This window comes from Danio rerio, chromosome 16 (assembly GCF_052040795.2).
Source record: "Danio rerio strain M-AB ecotype USA chromosome 16, GRCz13ab, whole genome shotgun sequence".
Lineage (NCBI taxonomy): Eukaryota > Metazoa > Chordata > Actinopteri > Cypriniformes > Danionidae > Danio > Danio rerio.
In genome coordinates, this window is record NC_141036.1 from 49,205,318 (window position 1) to 49,231,000 (window position 25,683).

Below are 25,683 nucleotides of genomic sequence, written 5' to 3' on the forward strand. Positions count from 1 at the left end.
CCTAGTTAGAGCTTGATTAGCTAGCCACGGTGTGTCTGATTGGGGTTGGAACTAAACTTTGCAGGACACCGGCCCTCCAGGACCGATACATGCCTGGTAGACAGCATTTATGTTCACACCATGGATGTCCTTTTTTCTAACATTTCTTCTTTTGTGGTGACAAGGTGGCTCAGTGGTTAGCACTGTTGCCTCACAGCAAGAAGGTTGCTGGTTCAAGCCTCAGCTGGGTCAGTTGGCACTTCTGTGTGGAGTTTGCATGTTCTCCCCATATACACGTAGATTTCCTCCCGGTGCTCCGGTTTCCCCCACAGTCCTATTCGCTATAGGTGATTTAAATAAACTAAATTGGCCATAGTTTACTGGTGTGAATGAGTGTTTCCCAGTACTGGGTTGCAGCTGAAAAAGCATCTGCTATGTAAAGCATATGCTGGATAAGTTGGCGGTTCATTTCGATGTGGTGACCCCTGATAAATTAAGGGAAAATGAATGAATATCTTTAATAAACAATCTAATCCTGCGGTGACTATTGCGGATACACACATTGCGATATCGATGCTCAAACGATATATTGTTCAGCCCTAATGTCAACTATTCAAACAGCGAAGAGATCAGAGCAACACACGAAATAAAAGCGACACGAGACCTGATTCTGTCCCAGGTTACAACAATTTATTAGTATTCATTGATTTTTGTACATCACTGTAACAATATATTCCGGTGAAGTAGATGAAGGATTTGTTTGCACTTCTCATCTGCGACTCTGAAAGGACGCGCGCGCTCCTCTCGCTGTGTTGCACAGTCAATCTAGACACCGAAAAAAAAACGGACCGAAAAACTAAAAACAATAAAAATAAAAATGCTGGGACAGGACATGTGAGAAGAAGAGACTGTCCTGCTGGAGTCCGTCACATTTGACCCTGTGCTCGAGCGCTGAGATCTTTTCCTCTCCACAGTAGCAGCAAGCTCTTTATAAACAAGTCATTTACTCTATTATCTAAAAGACAGATATAAACAAAAATATATACTGTACTGCTACTGCTAATGAGAACCTGGCTTGAAACTAGATTAATAAAGTGCGAGAAGCAACCCACCAATCCACACACTGTATATTGGTTTATATATTTATATATATAGGAACAAATCTACTATTTTAACATTAATTTACAGGGTAATATACATTATTTTAGTAACAGCTGAGATATCAGCACAAAAAAAGATCACTGTCACACTTAACAGCAATATATATATCATTATATTTATATATTTGTGTATTATATATATGCATTTATATATATAATCATATACATAAATATAGAATTGTCATTATATTCATGAAAACAAACAATTAAACCACGTCTCTGATACCCAGAAAAGCAGTTAATCCGTCAAGACGTAAAAGGTCTCTCGGAAAGAGATACGGGGAGAACAACAAAAAAAACAGTGCCCCGTTTGGATTATTTGAGGTCACAGAACAGGAATTTGCATATTCCACAAATCTATTGCGACACATTTCTGCCTACGAACAGTAAAAGTGGGCCCCGTCCCAAGCGGAGGGGGCTCAATGTTAGCCACACGCACACGTAAAACCCACTGAACAGAACATTACGACTATGGGGTTTCCGATTATGTGCTTCGACATGGTGTGTGTGTGTGTGCTATGATAGTGGACGACAGAAAGACTACGAATTTCACGACACTTGAATATTCTGCCTCGAAGGAAACCACCGATGTCTTCTCGTAGAAGACTGACCCCCCCAAAAATGCATATTCTTCCTCTGAGAGCGAGGGAATGTGTTTCCAGCCGTTTGCTTTTCTTTTATCTGTTGTATTTTTTGCGCCCCCCCTCCCTCATTGCAGTAGTGATGTCCTATCGGCTAACACCAGCTCTTCAACAGACTCCTGGCGCTTCAGCGCAGGTGAAAACTGGACATTGGCAGTTCACGGGCAGCCCAAATCCGTGCCGATTGTTTAAAAAAGTGCTCACGCCCGGGTCTCTCGTCACATCCTCCTGTTCCGTTATTGACGCTGCACACGGCTTGAACAAAACACACACATACTAAACAGCACGAAGAAGAGCTCTGTATTAAATGCAGGAGTAACATACGACAAGCGCGGTAACAGTAGCGTCCGTTTCGGGGCTTCCTGGGAGCCGCGGTAAGGTTTGGGATCTGCCCGACGTCCAGTTCCTCTTTCCAACTCACAACCAAAAAGGTACCTCCTCCTTATGAGCTGCTACTCGAACGACCAGATCTCAATATCCTGCACGAAGAAATCCTCCTTCATGGAGAGCATGGGATTCCCGAAGGTTTTGCATGAGTGATTCCTGCCGTGGTAAAGATCCCCGTCCAGCCAAAGGCCGAATTCGCCGCTGAAAGGGAGGGAAACAAGCTCAAATGAAGCATTTGTTCTCTTGAGAGTGTGTAAATGTCACATGCGTTTGATTTTCCTGACAAAAACGTTGAGTTCTTGAGTTTCTGTTCACATATTGTCAATAAAACGTGATCAATACATGTAAACTCTTACACACAGCCGCTTTAAATTGATCAACACTGAGTGTAAAATAAAATCAAATGTACACTTTTTAATCAGAGAGATTATCATGGATGAAGCAGTGCAGTTTTCGGCATTCATAATAATAATTGTAATCACAATAATATGTGTTTTTTAAGAAGAGTAATGTTGCTGAAAATTTAGCTTTACAGTCTTAAAGGAATATCTCACTCCAAAATCAAAATCATGTACATTACGATGTATGTCTTTTTTCCATGAGACAAACACAGTCGGAATACTTTTAAATTTGATCCTGGCTCTTCCCTGCTGTATAATGGTTTTGGGTAGGGAACAAAAGTGCATAAATCCACCATAAAATTAACCCATGTGCAACAAAATACATGTTTGTAACAAAATATTTCAAACTTTTAGATTATAAACTCAATCACTGACTTTTGGTACCTGCCAAATGCATGCTCTGGATGAATTCTTGACTGATCTCTGACTGATCGTATGACAGAGCTCTAGAAATAGATGAGTCTTGTGGGAATGTGGCATTGTAGAGTAATATACCATATAATATCATACAGTAATGCCAAACTAACTAGTTTTCTTGTTTGTCATCGTCTTTAGTGGTAAACAGACTGTGTGGGACTGTAGAACAGTAAATATTTATTTATTTTATTTATTTATATTATTCATTTATTTGTTTATTTATTTTTATTTATTGGTTTATTTATTAGTGGTGGATGAGGAGAGTCTCCCCCATTGTGTAAAGCGATTTTAGTGCCCAGAAAAGCGCTACATAAAATGTAAGGAATTATTTTTATTATTACTATTATTATTATTATTATGTTTGTTCTTTTTATTCATTTTTTCATTCATTTTCTTGTCTGCATTTTTGTAAATATATATATATTTTTAATTTATTTATATTTATTATTATTTATTTATTTATTTATTTGTTTATTAGTTTATTACATTATTTATATATTTTTTTTATTTTTTATGTATTTATATTTTAATTCATTAGTTTATTTATTTTCATTTATTTGTTTTTTTATTAAAAGTTATATATTTTTTATTGGTTTATTTATTTTTACTTCTATAAAATTATAACATTTATTTATTTATATTTTTATTTATTGTTTCTTTATTCATTTATTAATTAATTTATTTTCATTTATTTATATTAATTTAAAATTTGTTTTATTTAAATTATTCATTGGTTAATTAATTAGTTTATTTATTTTCATTTATTTATAAAATTTTTATTTATTCATATTTTATTAGTTTATTTATTTTTATTTATATATGTATTAATATTTATTTTTGTGTATTTTCACTGTTTCACTGTTGTCCAATAACTTGCCAAATTAACTTTAACTACGTCTTAAAATTGCACTGAATACTGTAATAAGCTCAATACTAAAGCTCAATCTAAAATAACTAGTAAAATGTTATGTACTGTCAGCACGGCAGCCATCGTAAGTCAGTGATACTTTCTTTTTAATAAGACTTTTAACCTTTATTTATTTATTTTGGACAGTATAGCGGAGACAGGAAAGCATGGGGAGCAGAGAGAGAAAGAAAGACCTCCAGAACTTGGGTCACCATGAGCACCTCAGTGTTCTACAGTAAGTCGACACACTTACCACTAGGCTATTGGCAGTGATAACACCAACTGCCTATGGGTTTATTTCAATGACAAATGTTGTGAGTGCAGTATCACAAGTTGAGATCGCATTCATGTAATATAAGCATGCGAATCTCTGCTTGCGTGCTGATTTCCTCTATGCATGAACAAAACTTCTTGCGCGTCCTCAAATTTATGCTGCTTAAGCACAGATTATAAAAAACAAACAGCAACAACTGAAGGTTTCGAATGAGAAGATGTAATGTAGCCGTGGCGGGAAGGAATTTTGGTGTGCTGCCCCGCCATGGAAGAATGAATGTAGCGAAAACCATGTATGAATTTTTATTCATTATTATTATTAGTATTGACAGCATATGGGTTAGTATTATGATGGATTTAAGTGCTTAAGGAAGTAAAAATGAAAAAAGCCCATATCTAACATCATTATACAACCTTTGAAGAGCCATTTAAAGACAAGGGAGTCATATACACAAAGAATGGCTTAAGGGTGACAAAACAATAGGCTATTTTTCATTTTAAGATGAACTATTCCTTTAAGAATAATTCATATTTTTAAATTACAGTTTTTTTGGTAAAAAAATAGGACAACATTAAACTTTACCAACCCCAAATCTTTTAAACAGTATTGTAAGAATCGATGCTAATCTCAAAAGTCTCTAAAGTGAGCATTACTATGCATTAGAACAAACTGTGATATACTACTTCCAGTTTCACTTTAACTCAGCTTCTGTCATCGAGAACGGTTTAAGAAGAATGCTGCTGAGCAGGTCACAGACATCTGTACTAGACCTTTATAACACTGAGATTGGTAGTAATGAAGTAAACAAGCATGTTTAGCTTTTGCATTGACATATTTTACATACACAAATGGAAATCAGCATGCAAAAGATCATGTTAGAGTTCTCTGGTCTGATTTACTGACCTTCCTCCACCGAAGGCTAAAGAGTCCATGTCTCCTTTAATAAAGAACAGATTATCGCCAGTCCATTTATACGCCTGCCAGCGAGAGAAACAGCATTTTAGCACAAGCAAACTCAGTGCTATTTAAATACTGAACGCTTTTAATTATGAAAATGCCAAATGACAGACATGATCTGAATTGATTTCAAACTGACAGCGTGCAACAAAACACAAACCTCAAACTCTGGATAGAAGGTGAAGAGGAAAGTCTCTCCAGTGCCATAAAAACCCTCGCTGACTTTGAAGGGTTCTGATGCCAAAGCCCCAAATATCTACAAGAGCACAGAGACAGAATCTGTCAGTGAGAAAACACTTAAAAAGGGACACTTTGTATGAGATCATATTCAATGTGCACATCTGGGTCATACATTAGATGAGTTATTAGACACATTACATTATTAGATCCATTAGATCAGTACCAAAGCCAAAACGGAAACTCATCTAATTTAAGATGATTATACCACAATGATCATGCTATGAGAAAATATTAAAGGGATAGCTCAAATTTACTCACCGTTTACTCTTCCTAAATTGGTTCTAACCTTTGTTAAACACCAAAAGAAGATGTTTTGAAAAATGTCAGAAACGGTTAATGTTACGTGCCTTTCTGTTTTAATTTGCTGCCTGCTATCCTTCTAAAAGTTAGGCGTTCCGATTGACTCGCTGAGTTTTCATGAGTGGACCAATGAGAAGATGATCATTTAAGTGCTCCAGTGACAACCCAGAACAGACTGGGGGGAATCCTTTATCTCGTCACTGCTCTTTCTTTCTGTGTGACACCTGTGTGTATGACCTGTTCTCTGCTTTGCTTCAGTGTTTGAGTTGTACACAGGGTATATGCAGGAATCCCAAAGGAAGTTTAAAATACCTTTTTAAGACTTTTTAAAGACCTTCTTAGAATATTTTAAGACCTCATCGCCACTTCAAGTTCTAATCAGTACATCAAACCTTTAACTTCATAAACAGTTGTTAATAAGCAGTTGTAGTTTAATAAATCAATAGAGCACAACCGTGCAACAGAACTCTTGGAAGAAAAAAAAAAGCTTGGAAGAAACAAAGCTTGAAAGAATAAATTACGTGGTTGTTTTCAGCGACAGGATTTAGCCACAGTTTTAACTCCTCTTTCTCCAACCAGGAGTATGCAAACTTATATTTTCCCATTTTGCCGTCTGTTTGGCTCTATGATATTGCTACATGTAGAGAGCGTCACATCACCTTCCCGCATTTGTCGCAAATTACGTGACATCACCTGGATGGAGGAGCTTGGCCAGACGCTCCCCGGCTCGAAGCAATCACGTGGATCGAGCATGCTGTTGTTGTTAATATGAGGAGGAAAATAAATATATTTATGCTTTTTTGGAGTCAAACACTTTGGACAACACTTAAACAAAATTTAAGACCTCACAAAAACGCGATTAAGACTTTTTAATACTTTTTTAGTGCCTTAAATTTCTCATAATTGATTTATCAACTTTTAATACTTTTTAAGACCCCACAGACACCCTGTGTACATCTATCTAAACTGCTCAAATCTACTAAAAGGGAAGTAAAAGTAAAGTACATCACGTGACTTACATATTACATAGATGATCACGTAGATTAGGGGTGGCCAACCCTGTTCCTGGAGAGCCACCTCCCTGCAGATTTCAGTTGCTACCCATATCAAACACACCTGAACCAATTAATTAGGAACATCACGTGATAATTACAGGCAGGTGTGTTTGATATGGGTTGCAACTGAAATCTGCAGGAAGGTGGCTCTCCAGGAACAGGGTTGGCCAACCCTGACGTAGATGATTCCCTGTTAATCCTTTAGGTTAGAAGCAGGTGCTACCCTCTGTATGCTTTCAGTTTTAGTGAGGTTCAATGTGAGGTTCAATGTGCTTATTTTGCATTTATTGTACACATTTGTAAATATACTTTGGGTGACTGAATATTTATCTTTCTTATACTTATTCTTGTAAATAAAGCGAGACACTTTTTGCCACATCCATTGTCTGTGTCGATTCATAGCAGCTAACGTCTCAGAGGAATTTAAAAGATATTGGGTTGTCATAATTATGTTTAGCCCTTACGGGGCGTATCAGTTAACCACTGACTTACATAATCATTGAAGTCAGTGGTTACAGGTTTCCAACATTTTTCAAAATATCTTCTTTTGTGTTCAACAGATGAAAGAAACTCAAATATGACAAGTGAACGGGTAAATAAATGATGATAGAGTTTTCAGTTTTAAAAGAACTATAAACCTTAAAAACAATTTATTAAACAGGAAATATAACAGATGGCATACAAAAGACTACATCACGTTGAGTTTTTATAGTAGGTTACTATTTTTAAAATTTGAATACATTTTGAAAAACATAAATATGTATTATTTTTTCATCTTAATCAAGTTAAACTCTCAAACTCTCATTTTAATGACGATGACAATGATGATGAATTTTTATTTACACCGTCAGCAACAAAGGCTATATACTTGGCAAGAACTTTTCATTAATAAATATACAATATACCATAAAGATACATAAATGAAATAAGCTTTTTAGCGTTAATACATGATAAAAACTATACTTTTTAAAACTACACTTTGCTAAAAATGTTCTTAAGAGAGTTCATTTAATAAAAAAAAACCTCCTGCAGTCATTAAAAGCAATACAGTCCAGTAGATTGTGATTTACTGTAAGATGAATTGTGCAGAACAACCCTCATTTAAATGAATGTAACAGTTTAATAAAATGTTTTTTATAAAAATGAACTATTAATATTGTCCAGTGAGAAATAAATAAAAATATAACTTATATGCATTTACTTATGCTGAATATTAGAGAAACCTTTAGACAATACCTTTACTTAGTTCCTGGTCACACAACAAGCGAAAGCCAATGGTGTTAAAAATCTACTTTTGAAAACGGAGTCACTTTAAGAGATGAAGAGAAAGTCTGACCTGTCCATCACTGTCTTTGATGACCAGCAGCATTGGAGAGTCTTGGTCCTGCATCGCTCTGTACAAAGTCTTAATGCTCATGCCATGTTTAGATGTGCTGAAGGCCAGATTCCAGGGGTAACCGATGGTTCTGGGTGGAAGATGTTTTGCCAACTGAGTGGGGGGAAAAAAGGACAATAAATCAGTGATGAACCATTTGCATAAAACTATATTAATGACACAATGACAGAGAAAAAAAAGGATAACAACTATTAAACTGGTGACACTTTACAATAACATTCCATTAGTAAACATTAGCAAACTACATTAGTTAATGTGAAAATACTTCTAATTTATTCTTAAAGGGATAGTTCACCCAAGGTATTTTTTTTTCTGTCAGCATTAAATCCTCCACTTGTTTTAAACGTTTCTGAAGGATGTTGAAAAACCAGCCATTGACTACTATTTTAACTAAAGAAAAAAACTTGGTTTGTGTTCAGCAGAAGAAAGAAAATTTATAAACGTTTGGAATCACTTGAGTGGTTAGTAAATATTGACGAAATTAAAATTTTGGGTGAACTTTCTCTTTAATTTCAAGTTTAACTTTCAAAAACAAAACAAACGTACAATAGTAAACAAATAAAACTCTACAATAAGCACAAATGCCACAATAAATAAAATAAGACTGTTGGAAAACTAAAATTATTCTTTTTTATGTTGACAGAATTGTTAGTTATTGTATCAGCAGTTAATCCTCAACTTGTTTTAACCTTCTGAACAAACTGAAGGATGTTGAAAAACAGCCATTGACTTTCATGGATGACTTTCATCATTCCGCTTTGGTGACCTCAGATTAATAAACATTCTCCAGAAAAACTTGGCTTGTGTTCATCAAATTCATAAACTTTTGAAATCACTTGAGTGAGTAATCGGTGAGAAAATGTTACATTTTGTGGTACTATGCCCCTTTAATTTCAATTCTGAATAAAATTTTAAATAAACCCTACAATAGTAAATGCATAAAACTCTACAATAAGCATAAATGCCACAATAAATAAATTCCAAAATAAGACTGCTGGAAAACCAGGGCCCAATGTGTTCTTAATCCGGCCCTGCCTCAGACAGACGTAATTTGACAATTTAACTGAAAATAAACAGGAGGTGCATTTTCAGATTTTAATTTACATTCCAAAGGCAAACTTTTTGTCTTTCTCATTGACATGCACAGTCGAATTGATTACCATAAAACTCAACAAAATCATTAGGTTTGTTTTGATTTAATTTGTACTTTAAAAAAAAAAAAAAAAAAAAAGTGGAAAACAACAGGAGAGGGCGAGGCAGTGGCGCAGTAGTAGTGCTGTCGCCTCACAGCAAGAAGGTCGCTGGGTCGAACCTCGGCTCAGTTGGTGTTTCTGTGGGGAGTTTGCATGTTCTCCCTGCCTTCGGGTGGGTCTCCCCCACAGTCCAAAGACATGCGCTACAGGTGAATTGGGTAGGCTAAATTGTCCGTAGTGTATGAGTGTGTGTGTGAATGTGTGTGTGGATGTTTCCCAGAGATGGGTTGCGGCTGGAAGGGCATCCGCTGCGAAAAAACTTGCTGGATAAGTTAGCGGTTCAATCCGCTGTGGCAACCCCGGATTAATAAAGGGACTAAGCCGACAAGAAAATGAATGAATGAATGAACAACAGGAGAACATGACTGGCGAGTATGAAGGGATGGCGAACGAATAAAAGAAGTGTGCAGGATCATAGCAGCAGAAAGGGCGACACATTAAGAGCCCAATTACAGAAGCACTGACCTTTTCACACCAGCAGACACAGGCAGCCGAACAGCACATATACAGTATATATACAGTGTTCAGCGCTGTCTGTGTCCTCCAGCGGCTCCAGGCATTCCCTGAGCATTGAATTACTCTGCGCAACGACACAACTTTATTTGATTTACCAACAAAACAGGTCTGCGTCTGAATAAAGGGCAGCGCGAGAGGCCACCTCAGGTGATTCATTCACAGAGAGCTGATGTTCAGCCGCAGGACACAATAACTTAAACAGCTGCACAACAAAACACATCTCAAATGGCTCAAGGAGATCAGATCTGAAGATCGGGCAGTCATTAGGCATCGGACGATAACCATTTTAAAGTTTGCCGTGGTTTGGAAAAGTCAAGGCCAGGGCTGCACAATATATCGTTTTGGCATTGATATTGTAATGTGTGCATCTACAATAGTCACATCGCAGGATCTACAATGTCCAGGACTAATAGACCATCAGGCACGACAGTTCAGAACATGTGATTTGTGAAGTTATTGCAAGGTTGATCCATAACAGAGTGGACTTTCATCATTTCCATTTGTTTTCAAGGCCTGTTTGAGTATTTCAAGCAAGTTTCAAGTATCCGGGCACAAGAAATTGTACTCTTTGCAGCTTCGATAACATGAATTTTTTTGAATTATTTAAATGATGAAGACTATGGTGGTATTTTACTATTGATAATTACTTTTCTGTACTCAAATACCATTTGACTACCCTGAAAATCATAAAGCATTGTTTTATTTCATATGTTTCTGTTGTATTTATATACGCTTGTAATTTATTACATATTTATGCTCTCCCCCTCAAAATCATTCCAATCAAAACGTCATTAAGTCATTTGACGGAATTGTCTTCATATCTCAATTTATATAGCAAAAACAAAATGCTGTGCTTTCGAAACTAATGAAGACAGCAGAAGTTAATGATTTATTTAAATTATTTAGCCTGACATGTTTACTGTGCCAAAGTACTTTAAATGTTTCTTTAAATTAAATATATACTGTATTCAATGGAGAAAAAGTTGTTGTTTTTTTTACCAGACATATAAAAGGAACATATTTTAAAGCAGTAAATCACAATACCGTCAATCCGTGATATTCTTATCCAATGTTATCATACCGTCACAATCTTAAACCAGCCCATGCCTAGCAGTCATGTCTGAATATTATGGAGATAGGTGACTGAGAGGTGAAATAAATATGCTTGCTGTCGTGAAGATTATTAAAAAAAACTTTATGATTTAAATTTAAGTCCGTTTCAGATTTATTTTAGTATTATCTCCATATATTATTAAATTATTTAATCAGATTCACTAGTAAAATAAAAACTAAAACTGAACTATAAATTGAAATAAAACCTAAAGATCACTAAGTATGACAATACATAATATTGTCTAAAATTATAATAAGAACTGGAAAAATAATAAAGTTAATTTAAAATATATTACCACCAAATAACAAAATAATGCACCCATGAGCACCAATCATATGCAGATTAATAAGTATTAACGTTGCTAAAATGACAAACAAAAAAAAAGCTAAAGATCAATAAAACAACATATTTATTTTTTAAATAACGTATTATTAATAAATGTAATAATAAACTATTATAAGTAATACATTTATCATGAATTATTTTTGATAATAATCTTTTTTATTGGTAAAATTGTCTAACACATACACAAACACCAAATTAATACTACCATGGGCACCAACCATTTGCTAATTATCTAAGGGTGCTTTCACACCTGTGAATCGATTCAGTTGTTTCGAAACGGATTAAAATTATTACATTGTTGCTCTTTGCTCTTGGAGCGGTTCACTTTCACACTGCAAAGTTTCTAAACGAACCAAAAGAGCTAAAACAAGTCACGTGCAAGTAAACTCTCCTCACATTGGTCAGAGTTTCACGTTTATTAAGCAGAGTCCCGCTCAGCTGTCAGGGGGAGGTTTGGTGGTGTTTGACAAGGTGCGCGCGACGTGTTTGAAGAGCGAGGAGGGATGCAGTGGGGAGGGGTGAGAAGGGTGCGCGACGAATTTGAGGACCGGGAGGGAGATGCGTGATTACCGGAAGATTATCACTCGTTTGCGGGCATCCTGTAGTGTCTCAATTTGCGGGAGACTACCGAAACTTCAGGGAGACTTGGGATGTCTGTTGAATGACCTCCCACCCTACTCATAATTCTCTCTTCATATAGCCGTATGCCTATTAGGCAAGGCAAGGCAAGTTTATTTATATAGCACATTTCATACACAGTGGCAATTCAAAGTGCTTTACATAAACAAGAATAAAAGAAACAAGTAAAATAAAAATAAAAACAAATAATAAAAATGAGTAAAACAAAACACAAAAACAGGTAAAATGTGATAAAAGAATGATTACATATCCATAAAACACTGATATAACCAGGCTCGGATCGTTTGCTTTCTCACTGCAATCGATCCGCTTCAGAGTTCGTTTTAATCAAGCCGAGACCACCTCATTCAAGCGATCTCAGAGCTATTGATTTGGCGCGCATCCGAGCAGGACTGGTGGTTTCACATATGCCAAAGGAACCGCGCTAACTGGGCAAACGAGACAGGTTACGAAACAAAAGTGTAGGTGTGAAAGCACCCTAACTTTTTTCTTTACATTTAGTGATTTGCTTGGAGGTTTTTATCATTATTATTATTAACAAATATTCATATAATTTTGTTTTCATAAATTTTGAAAATAGTTTCAAAGCACTTCTATAACGTGCTTTTTATTTTTAATTTTAGAAATCAAGAATATTTCAGTTAGTTGCCAGTTCATTGGGTTGATTCATTTAAATGAACCAACTCAAGAGTCATTAGTTCATGAATTTTTTACTAGTAAAATTGTCTGAAAATTCGAAAACACACACACACACACACACACACACACACACACACACACGCACACACGCACACACGCACACACGCACACACGCACACACGCACACACGCACACACGCACACACGCACACACGCACACACCAAATTATTCGTCTCATGGACATCAATCATTTGCAAATTTTCCCACTTTAAAAATTGACTTGATTAAAAAAAAAAAACATTTATTCTTTCTTTACATTTAGTGATTTTGTTATTTACTTTAGTCTTTTTTATTAATAAATTAATCAAATAATCAATAATTTATATTGATAAATATTTATATCATTCACTTTTCATAAAGTCCCATCATATCATTTCAGTTGGTTTCAGAAAATTCCTATAATTTAGTAATCCAAGATATTTCAGTTAGTTGCGTAGGAACATTGATAAATCTCATTCAGTCATATGGCTTCAAAACACTATAAGACTATATCATAGATGAAATTCCCCTTAATTCCTTGTTTATTCATTCATGATTCATTTAAATGAACTAACTCAAAAGAGTCATGTGTCTATAAATTAAACTGCACTTGTTGAAAATATCCAGTAACAAAAACAATACTTTGCCTTTAACCATAAATGACGAGCGTGAATAAACGTCTGTTAACATGTCTTCCACTGTCCTCCGGTTGAGGATCAATAACTGGTGAACAGTGGGAAGGATGCCTATTTTTGGAGCAGTGGATCGATTAAACACTGTGAGGCAGACTTCTTTCTCCGTGTCCTTACCTTCTCAATCTGCTCGGCCTCCAGAAGGTCACTGGGTTCATTTAGATTCGGCTTGAAAGTCTCCGGCTCCAGGCTGGCGGTGATGGATGTGCCATGTTTGGAGTTCACATCCTCCTTCGTGGTGATCTAAAGACAGAAAACGCCATTAGTGACAAAACATCAAGTGACATTCTGCATCATGCCACTGTAACACTATTAAAGATAATGGCATTATTAAAGGATGATTTTGCACTGATGCCATATTCGGTTCTTTAGCAAACCTTTAACTGATCAGTTCCTAAAATAAACTTTTTTTTAGTCACGGTTTAGAATATAGTTATAAGGTGAATGTGTCTACTTAACATGAATTAGGAATAACCATCACTTTGACAATGTTTGTATAGTAAATTTAAATGTAAATATTTACTTATGCATTATTAAAATCCAAATTGTGCTTGGTAACATTAGTTAAGGCAACTGAGCCTAACAGAACTAACAATGACTCTATTTTTAGATAAATAACCACTGTGATGAATGTATAGTTCATCGTTTGCTCATGTTAGTACAGTAATTAACAAACATTTACAAATTAAACCTAATTGGTAAAGTGTTACTATTAATGTTTAAGATGGACCTATATTTTTTAAATGAACATCTGCTCTGAAATAATCTCTAAACACGTGAAGCAATGATTTGGTATTTAAACATCTGTTGGAAAAGGCCTGATAGACTTAACACGCAAACTCAACCTCAGTTTGGAGTTGCTATTGTTTAGCTCAGGGGTGCTCAAACCTGTTCCTGGAGATCTACCTTCCTGCAGATTTCAGTTGCTACCCATGTCAAACACACCTGAACCAATTAGTTAGGACCTGAACACCACTTCATAATTACAGGCAGGTGTGTTTGATATGGGTAGCAACTGAAATCTGCAGGAAGGTAGATCTCCAGGAACAGGATTGAGCACCCCTGGTCTAGCTGAACTTAGCTAAAGAGTAGAGGTGGGCAAACTCGGTCCTGGAGGGCCGGTGTCCTGCAGAGTTTACCTCCAACCATAATCAAATACACCTGCCTAAAGCTTTCTACTGATCTTGAAGACACTGATTAGCTGATTGTTCAGGTCTGGTTGATTAATGTTGGAACAAAACTCTGCAGGACATCGAGCCCTCCAGGACCGAGTTTGTCCACCCCTGTATAGAGCATACTAACGTGAAATTTGTTTGGCTAGGGAATATGGCATTATGCATTTATAAAAGATGTGCTGTGCATCGTTTTCTAAAATAAGTGCTTCTCAACCAGTGGAAATCATCAATTTTCATATTCACCTTGTTATGTTGATAATTTAGAAGAGTTTCTGTAGATTTTATAAAGGTTTATTTTTAATTTAAACTTAATGATTAATTTGAAGAGACTAACAAAATGTTCTTTAATTATAAGGATGACACAATGCCTTGAGGTACTAACACTTCACTCTCCACTGCTTTTTAAATCGTTTCACGAAAAGAAAAATGTTGCTAATAACTCTGCGCCCAAACCCTAGAATACAAAAATATTTTTTTTCTGACAATTCAAATCTTTTTTTCAGTATTGTTGTTTTTTTTCCAGTGCAAATTTCTGAAGGTTGATAAAACAATTCAAATGAATTTGGGTAAAGTAAATATCTTACTTGCTGTTAAATTGATCACAATGAAGTAAGTTTAAAACAAGAACAAATATCTGCAAATCAATTACTTAAAATGTAAAAGCAAATTTCATATTTCACTCCTCCTTTCATATTTATATCATAAGAGGTCATTTCTTCATTTGGGACATTTTGGATAAGTACACTAATCTTATGGGCTCTATTTTTAACGATCTAAGCATAAAGTCTTAAGTGCAGGGTGCAAAAACATTAAATGCATGTCCGAATCCACTCTTGCTATTTTAAGGATGGAAAAATATGGTTTGTGCCCTGGCACATGGTCTAAACGGGTTGCGCTTATTCACTTAATGAGTTATGGGTGTGTTTTGAGCATAACATGCAAAAAAAAAAAAACAATAATCTCACATTCCCTTTAAAGGTCAGTTGTGTTGCGCCATGGGGCATTTGCTACTTACATGGCGAAGTCTGTGAGTGGAAAAAATGAACGCTTTAAACAGACCATCTGCAGCACGAGGATAAAGAATGAGCCTTCTCCATTCCACTGAGGACTTTCGTTAGCCTACACATTTAATTTCATTTGTTAAGCGCAAAATTTTTAAATCAATCTAATTTCCAGCAAACGATTAAATAAACAATAATAACGAAGTGTGGTCAAACAGCTGAGTTATATCCAAACTCACGTCCTATTCTTATGGCTGATAAACGTCTCCAAACCCGACAGGTGGACAAATCTAAACTTGTGTTTAGTAAAACAAATATAAATATGCATATAATAAATACTACTACTACTACTACTAATAATAATAACATTATACAAATGCAGATTGCCAAGAATAAACTGAAAAAAAGTCCAGCCGAGGTAAAGAAGGCATGTAGGTAGTGTTTTTTTATATTTATGCGGAAAATAATATATTTTGTAACATTTCAATCCTTAATTTTTTTTATATGTAAAAATATTTGTGTATTGCTGTACATCCTGTGTGTATTAAGCAGTGTGTACGCGTGTGGACCCACATGTCTTGTGCCTTATTGCACTTGGTGTATGATAGTTTCTCAAATGATTCTATATTATATATTATTCTGTTCACATTTTTTGCACAACACTTTTGAGTTGGGATACCGTTAATGTTTAGACAGTGGTCTGGATACATTTAAGGGTGGGTTAAGGTGTAAAGTATGGATAAACATTGTAATTCTAAATGTAATTACAGAAATTACTTACTGTATTATTAATTACTGCAGATATGTTTTAAATATTAAGGCCACAACATAAAGTTGATATTTGTATTGGAAAACAAAAATACTGAGAAGGACACTCATTTCATGACATTTTGTCGGATTTAAAATATTTTAAAGTCCTCATCTGTGAATCGGTAAATTGACAATAAAAAAAAATTAAGAATAGTTTTGAAACAGAAACCCTGATAACATTATATTTGTGCAGTTCATTTATTAAATTGAGACTTATTGGGTTAACTGCTGAGCTGAGATACTGTGAGCAATAACTTGAAGTTGCTTTGAATAAAAAAGGTCTGCAAAATGCTTAAATATAATGCAAGGAGAGTTTGTTCACTTTTAAAATCAATTCTAGTGCAGAGTAAGGTCAGCACTTGAAATCTGGCTCCTAAAGCATAACCAGTTGAGAAGCACTTCTCTAAAGCCCATTACATCAGGACTAGTGGTGTTATTTTACAACGCAGTGCCACAGACAGTTAACATTCCCTCTAGTGGCCCGAACACACTCAGGTTACACCAGCCTTGCTTCAGTTACATCAATTGTTTACAACAAAAAAAAACCAACAGCAGTCAGTGCAGGTCTCGACCCAAACACCTGAACCTCAGAACCTTCTAGACGAGGAAATCCAACCCATTTCCCAAGCATGGCATCCAGAAAATTCCTTATTTCATTTAGTTTCTGCTTTCTAAGAGCTTAGAATTTTCGTAAATTAAATGCAGCAGATCATAAAGTGGCTAATTTATGCATAAAAAGAAATAAATCTAATTCCTTTAAGGACAACTAGGATTTTTTTTGCACAGTAGTACTTCTAAAAAAATTGCAAAACCACATTAAGGACTTTGCTAGGAAATTCTGGAATTTTCTGCACAAACATTTTTGTGTCAAGCACTAACTTGCCGTCCGCAGCAACTACAAAACCTAGTTGTACATCTGCAGGTTTCTACAGATTTTGTGCACCTGGAGGCGTTTGCATAGGGAGCGCAGATCTTCACTGTTTAACGCATCGATCCGGCGGTGATACTCAGTCCACGACACTACCTGCTCCAGAGAAAAGGGACACAACCACACCGCTGAGCAGGACGACAGGATGAGGCCAAAAAATATGGACAAGAATGTGCACTTTGGGACTGTTTTAAGATAAGAAGTTAGCTGCTAAAGGTTCAACTCTGTGGTCAAAAATGATCATCTTTATGGGATATGGAAGAGATGAGTGTAAGATTGAAATTCTAAACGTCAAACTACAGTACAGATGTGAGCAGACAATACAACCACAGCCAGTGTTTTGCATGATTGTGTGAGAATTGCTCTGCATGAAGGTCTGAAAAACAACAACTCAGCAGATTGAGCATAAGCAGATCCTTATGCTCAAAATTATCCAAATAATGCATAGTTAATCAGAAACCTCTATAACAAAAACCAAACACACCACTAAGTAGGGTTGCATGATACTGGGAAAATATGCAATATTGTTGTTGAGTCTTGCGATAATATTTCTTCCAACATAACATTTGCCTAGAAAACACTATTTTTATTAGCTACTACGGATGCCCAATATATTGTTTCAGCATTGAAATCGCAATCTGCACATCTGCAATAGTCACAAATGCATGATGTGCAATATTGAGTTTATATGTTGGGATTTCAGTTTACCAGGCGCTACAGTTCAACACAGTACAGTACAGTACAACAAGATTTTTGGACTCACTGAAGAGTTATTCAGGCATACAAAATTGTATTGTTTGTAACTCTAATAAAGATGAATTATCTTTACTATGAAGACTATATGGCAGTGGTCACCAAACTTGTTCCTGGTGGGCTGGTGTCCTGCAGATTTTAGCTCCAACCCTAATCAAACACACCTGAACAACCTAATCAAGGTCTTACTAGGTATACTTGAAACATTCAGGCAGGTGTGTTGAGGCAAGTTGGAGCTAAACCCTGCAGGGACACCGGCCCTCCAGGACCAGGATTGGTGACCTCTGCTATATCGTGTTATTTTACATTTGATTATTACATTTTTTGACCTAAATACTGTGATTAGGCATGGGACGATAACCGTTTTAAGGTATACTGCGGTTTAGAAAAGTGAAGGTTTTAAAACCGTCAAAACTTTCTGCTATACAGTTCCTAAGGTATGAGTAAGATTTTTTATTTACATTTTTTTCCAGTTTTTACGACAGCAGTATCTTTTTTTGAAACAAATGAAGACAGCAGAAGTCAATAATTCATTTGAATTATTTAGCCTGACATGTTTACCGTTTCAAAGTATATAAAATGTTTTCCAAATTAAAATATATTGCATACAAAGGATGGCGCAAGAAGGTCGCTGGTTCGAACCTCGGCTCAGTTGGCGTTTCTGTGTGGAGTTTGCATATTCTCCCTGCCTTCGCGTAGGTTTCCTCCGGGTGCTCCGGTTTCCCCCACAGTCCAAAGACATGAGGTACAGGTGAATTGGGTATGCTAAATTGTCCGTAGTGTATGAGAGTGTGTGTGAATGTGTGTGTGGATGATTCCCAGAGATGGGTTGCGGCTGGAGGGGCATCCGCTGCGTAAAAACTTGCTGTATAAGTTGGCGGTTCATTCCGCTGTGGCGACCCCGGATTAATAAAGGGACTAAGCCGACAAGAAAATGAATGAATAAATGAATGTATACAAAGGGGGAAAAGGTTTTGTTTGTTACCCAGACATTAAAAAAGAATTGATTTTAGAGCAGTAATCTCAATACTGTGACCCTGTGAAACTGTGATATTTATATCCAAGGTTATCACACCGTCAGAATCTTATACCGGCCCATGCCTAGCCGTGATGTAAAATATTTCACTTCATCTTCCCAATAATAATCTAGAATAATCCCCATAATCTTTTAAAATAAACCCAATCAGTCTAAATAAATGAGCTCGTTACAAATAGAGCTATTCAAGATATCTGGCAAAATTGTATTCATATCGCAATGTAAATTGCAGCAAAACTAAATAGTCAAATTTTTCCAATATCATGCAGCTTTATTAGCTATAATATTTTTTTAATTATTTACTTATTGATATTACAATAAAAAAAGATAAAATACATTTTTCAGATCTAATTGATTGTAATTGGGTGTAAACATTTAGTCTTTAAAACACTATGAATGAGCAAAAGCCCCAGCAGATATTCTGAATCTGATTGTATGTAGTCATTCTCTTCTCTTGTCTTGATTCCTGTCATTAGTGTTTATTTTAAGTTCTGAATTGACCTTTGAGCAACTCGAGCCAATAGCAGAACTACTATGTAGGTGAGGGATAGAGATGGCAAGGCTGCATCTGATTTAGAGCTGGGCTGATAAGCGATATTATATTGAATCCCAATTAAATTTATGTCAATGATGAGCTCTTTACTTTTTTACTCTTTATTGATCTAAGAGCCGATCTCACAGCAGAAATGTGCAACAATGAGAATCTAGGAGTGAGTTGAAATTAGAGATGTAGCAAATTTTCAGCCACCAAAAATGTATCATCTGTAAATATGTCATGCCATTTAATGGACCCTTTAATTTGTGTGGCTCTTTTAAACCTGGAAGCGTTAACTTATATTGAAATATATATCGTTATTGTTCAGTATGGAAAATAATTATCGAGATTGCATTTTTGCCGTATCGTCCAGCCTTAATCTGATTGGTCAATTTCAGATAAATGACCAATGCATAAAACACTATGTACTAAAATGTACTATTATCACGATAATGATACATTTGCGATATATTGTGCAGCCCTACTAAGCAAGAAACGCCTTAAGTTTATTCTTGTGTGACTGTCAATCCTGATCTGTCACACATATTGTAACAGGGTGTTGGTTGCCACACCTATTAAGCATGTTACTCATATGATAGCACGTTTACAATATCAGCTACTGTGCTAGCTCATGGAAAGGTACTAGAAGGTAAAATCTTGTTATTATTTATACATGCTGAGGTATCTTGAATGAACTCTGGACTTTGGCCAAAGCTACGAGATGAAATTTGATGCTGTAAATAATATTAATTTTTCCTGCAAAGTCATTAGACCTCATCAGGAGATGTTAATTCTGTTTAAAAAATTAAGTGCATGATTTGTTTAATTGATGTGTTTTTTTATACTGTAAATGAACACTATAATACTATTAATTATAAAAGAGAACATATTATTATATATTTGTTTATAATATTAGGAAAGCATCATATACATAAGAAATAGGACTCAATGTAGAACAAACTTTTCTCATTTTATAAATGACTTAATTTTATATGTAAATATTTTAGAGCAAGCAAAACAGCTTGTTTTTAACTAAAGTATTTATTCATTCATTCATTCATCATATGTTTTACACAGCGGATACCCTTCCAGCCACAACCCAGTACTGGGAAACACCCATACACACGCATTCACACTCATACATTACAGCCAGTTTAGTTTATTCAATTCACCTACAACGCATGTCTTTGGACTGTGGGAGAAACCGAAGCACCCAGAGGAAACCCACGCGAACATGGGGAGAACATGCAAACTCCACAAAGGAATGCCAACTGGCCCAGCTGGGACTCGAACCAGCAACCCTCTTGCTGTGAGGCGACAGTGCAAACCACTGAGCCACTGGGTTGCCTGCTAAAGTATTCAAATTATCAAATTATCAAAACCAACAACTTAACCAGCACGTTTGATGCCCTTCCAGCTGCAACCCATCTCTGGGGAAACATCCATACACACTCATTCACTGAAGACAATTTAGCCTACCCAATTCACCTGTACCGCATGTCTTTGGACTGTGGGGGAAACCGTAGCATCCGGAGGAAACCAACGAAAATGTGAGGAGAACATACAAACTCCACACAGAAACGCCAACTTGACCCAGCCGGGACTTGAACCAGTGACCATCTTGCTGTGAGGCGACAGCACTACCTACTACGCCACCGCATCGCCCCCAAATTATCAAATTAGATACACAAATCATTATATCTTGTTCTTGCAGCAATGCATCAATACAGTATTAAAAACAGAAAAATAAGCGATGCATTAATTCTGTTTTGCCTGTAAATACCTTTTCACTTTCAAAGCAATTGCCTTTCTTGTATAAGCCAAAAAGGGCAACAATTTTAGATAAAATTCACCTTCATATCCTTTAAAAAGTCAAGTTTTAAATATGTCTCATGTTTCATGGAAAAAAGTCTGTCATACGGGTTTGGAATTTGAAATGTCATCACCGAGAAAACATGACGACAGCTTCCCTTTTCGTGATCTTTCGCAGTAGTCCTGCAAGGCTTTAACACGCTGACTTACAGTAGTAATATAATTGACTGTAAAATTAAATTAAATTAAATTAAAATAATAACCAAGTCAGCGGTCATTCTGTTACTCCAAGACGGTAAATAAAAGTTTTCACCGCTAAGAAGCCACTTTACAGCCCTCAATAATGTACCAGGAGGAAGGTAAACTAGAGAGCATTCATAAAAAATGCATCTCGTCTCAGGTGAGACGTCCCCTGATTCACACACTCGAGCATCACAGATCGAACATAAACACAAACACACACTCACTCTCATATCTGACTTTTATATAGGTTAACTTCAAAAGCAGCAACACAAACTCATCCGACAGCCCGCGACAATCAACACAGCCGGACACGCAAATAGCTCATCAGCCCGCTTACATATCATCACGCTTCAGCAAATTCTTTTAACCAACACACTTGTATTTACATACATAAGTGTACTTAGGAGTCAGTAGTTTTCCTTCCTTCGCCCGCTTGGAGAACATGATCACTGTCTGTCACATCCAGCCTTCCTTCCGCCGACCGACACCATGCCATATTCAGACATAAACACGACGACATGAAAATGACGGACACCTCAAGAAGCCAATGACATCGCGCCAAACGGAGGAATTCTGTCTCTGATTGGCTCTGGGCAAATACGCCCCGCCGACCATAAGGAAGACTTCATCGCTTTTAAAGTGACACCCGCACGTAAACTCGACCTCTAAATATTTTTAACAATCAACAATCCCTGGATTTAAATCAAATGTTTTATTGTATAAGGGCGAGGAAAGCCGAACGGACACTATTAAAAATATTAGGTTGACAATGAGGTTTGTTAAATGCTCACGTTCTTATCTGGACTAAACATGCACGTATTCATAGCCCTTATCATCATACCAATGCTGTTTGAGAATAACTGAAACACTCTGGCTGTTTTGAATTTCACTTACACCGGGCACCGAATAAGACCCAATCAAACAGCATATTTGAGACAGATGCCAACAGTGTTGAATGCTGTTCAACATGTTTTAGGAAGCAAAAATGTTGCAAACGTAAGGCAACATAATACCAGATGTATTAACCCCAGTCTACCAGCCAGAAAGCTATTCAAATGCTAGTAAATAAACAAACAACACCACCACCACCATGACTACACTGTAATAAAATGCTGGGTTCCACACGATTCCTTCATGTTGTACCAACACAAATCGGTTAAATTAACTTAATCAATTTTACAGTTTTAAGTAGATTGAACATAAAACAATTACGTTGTCCCGCAAAAACATAATAATTGTGTTGGTTGAACTCATATTAAATAAGTAGTTTTGAACAAGCAGCAAAAGTCAGTGTTTCAATGAGAGTTTAAGTAAATTTAAAACATTAAAAATGAAAGTGTCGAATATTTTGAATAACATGTCAAAATGTGGGTAAAATAATGCTCCATCATCATATATCTTAACAGAGATTATGTGAACATATTTAATCGGAATTGTACTTAAATAAAATAATAAATAATCTGAATTGTCTGCTATTTCCATATTAAAACGTTTTTGTTTAAAAAAATGATTTAAAATGAATTACTAATAATTCTTATTAGAAGGGGGGTTAAATGTTTATATTAATATATCATTAAAATTAAAGATTTATTTGGTTTTATGAACTAATATTAAATGAATGACATTTATAAATCATGATAAAAAGTAATGGTGCAACAAATCGCAAATCTCACAGTTCGGATCACATTGTGGTTTTTTAGTCACGGATTGCACCATTTTTTAAACCAGCCAAAAAAGGAAGGAGACTAATAAAATTTACTTTCCATTTATTACATAAACAGTAATGCAAGAAACTTTTGGTTTTAACAAACAGAATTCAGAACCTGTAATTTTATTAAAAATAAAATGAAGAAATAATCAGCTGAATAAAAATAAATGGTAAACTATTCAGTACTGTGAAAAATACACTGTTACTCTTACTGTTGCTCATGAGGCTAAACGTATAAATAAATTATAATTTGTACAACACATTTATTTTTAGTCTCATTTTCAATAAATGATTCAGTTATTCACTCATAAAACTTTATGATTCATTGCTAAAGGGATAATTTTTGAAGAATTATTCAATGGCATATTTTTGATGGCTGGTTGTCGCCACCTATTGGTTAATTAATGTAATTGCTGCCTACACCTTTCATGTTTGAGTCAAGTTAAAAGCACACTGTAAAAAAATCTGTAATTTTACGATTTTTTTTTGGCAGCTGGGGCACTGTAAAAAAACATAAAATAACGGCCATTAAATAACAGAAATATACCGTAAAATAATGGATATTAAATTACAGAAATTTCCTTAAATTTACATTACTGGTAAATTTCTCTAATTTAACGGCTGTTATTTTACGGCATATTCCTGTAATTTATTTTACTTTTTTTCCCGGCACTCCAGCTGCCGGAAGTAAACCGTAAAATTACAAAATTAGTTTTACAGTGCATATGATGGTGATTTTAATCTTTATCTTACACACGAGTGGTTTTATCTAAACTATAAACTGTTATCCCAGTACTTCATAACTAACTCAAAAGATTAAAGACTGAATCTCATAGGATTAATAAACATATGCAAATCACCATGATTTATAATTAAGAATCATTTATAAATAATGTTGCGTGGGTGTTGAGATCCTGATCTGATAATGATTAATCGTGCAGCTTACACTGAATAAATTAATGCAGGCTAAAAAAAGCCAGAAAACACCTTTAATAACCAACCACCACATCCCGATTAACCAACTTCTTTGGTCATAATTATATTTAACAGGAGCCTAAATGCTTTCATACAAGTGATTTGAATAATGCGAGAGGCGGATTAATCTACAAGTAAAAAAAAATTATTAATCTGCGGGTCAGTTGTGCTCCGAACAACAGGTTGCGATCCATACCAATCAAGGATCAACCGTGATCTGTTACACCCCAAATATAATACACCAAATGTATGATTGTCGATATTTACGCACAAAAAAGTAAACATGACACAATCTAATGTATCAAAGTATTCAGAGTTATTTTTTTGCATGAAGGAGCCATCAAGTAGATATTTTAATAAGCAAATGTTCATCCCTGCCCCAAACAGCTATAATTATAAGTACAGAACATCTAAAATGCTACTTTCATGTAGGAAAATTCCCCACAACATTGAAGCAATCACACTTAAGAGTAACCCGACTGGCGCATGTGTTAACTAAGTGTCATCACTTTGTTTGTTTAGTGTTACAACTGACCTCCTGGCCCGAGTATCCTGAGGGTTGAGTTTAGTTCACGGCTCAGATCAGAGACAGTTAATTTTACTAATTCATATTAAAAGATCAAGTGGCTTTGCAGAGATCCTTCAGTTCCAGAATAACAAATCAGTCTATTTTGTTCCCTGCATCATTAATTCAAAGTCAAATTTAAAAGCCACCACAGACAAAGTATCGGTTTCTCAGTGCCACAGATTAGTTTCAATACGGCAACCGGAACACAATAACATGCGGGGAAACATCAGGTGGTGAAGTTTCCAACTATACAATCATTAAAACAACCAAACGGCGCTTTATAAAGGACACAACACGCATAAGGACACTAATAGGCATGATTTACTTGTATCTCATTGAGGCATGACATAATTAAGTGAAACCATGGCCTTTTAGACACGACTGAGGGATTCATGAATGCATAAAACTGCATACATGTGCCTCGTTCTTAAAAATACATAAAATAAAATGAAAACAATTGCGACAATCATGCAAAACACCATCTGCAAGCTCACACTGAAAGATGCAGCTTGTTCTTACTGACCAAGTGCAAAAAAACAGGTCTGTGAAACATTAAGGAAGGAGATCTGGCAACATATATAGTGACTGGTGTATGAATTGCAGGGGAACACAATAAAAGACACTTCCAGAGACCTGGAACATAGAATCAGACAATAAAGGCACAAAGACAGGTGCAAATACAATAATAAGAGAAACAATCTGAATACAGAGCATGTCAATTGCAGTGCATATCAACACAGAGAATACAGACACAAGGATAGAAAGTATATTGCAAACATGTGAGCTGC

The 25,683-nt window shown here is 35.7% G+C and overlaps 1 protein-coding gene and 1 long non-coding RNA gene across 8 annotated transcripts in view; one reads left to right on the forward strand and one right to left on the reverse strand.

Annotated features, from left to right (window-relative positions):
* Window positions 1-647: 647 nt before the first annotated feature.
* oxr1a (oxidation resistance 1a) overlaps window positions 648-25,683 on the reverse strand; it is a 310,698-nt gene continuing 285,662 nt past the window's right edge. For 4 of the 7 annotated variants that reach the window (NM_001114444.2, XM_087286147.1, XM_087286148.1 and 1 more), the window contains 6 exon segments: window positions 648-2,368; window positions 5,070-5,143; window positions 5,284-5,379; window positions 8,055-8,207; window positions 13,469-13,594; window positions 17,281-17,361. In NM_001114444.2, the coding sequence (NP_001107916.2) occupies window positions 2,233-2,368; window positions 5,070-5,143; window positions 5,284-5,379; window positions 8,055-8,207; window positions 13,469-13,594; window positions 17,281-17,361 (666 nt within the window). In that variant the 3' untranslated portion in view covers window positions 648-2,232. 7 annotated transcript variants of the gene reach the window in all.
* Window positions 18,348-23,354, forward strand: LOC147833476 (uncharacterized). Its single transcript, XR_015512028.1, has 2 exons — window positions 18,348-18,683; window positions 21,203-23,354. It is a non-coding gene; the product is annotated as an uncharacterized LOC147833476 (long non-coding RNA).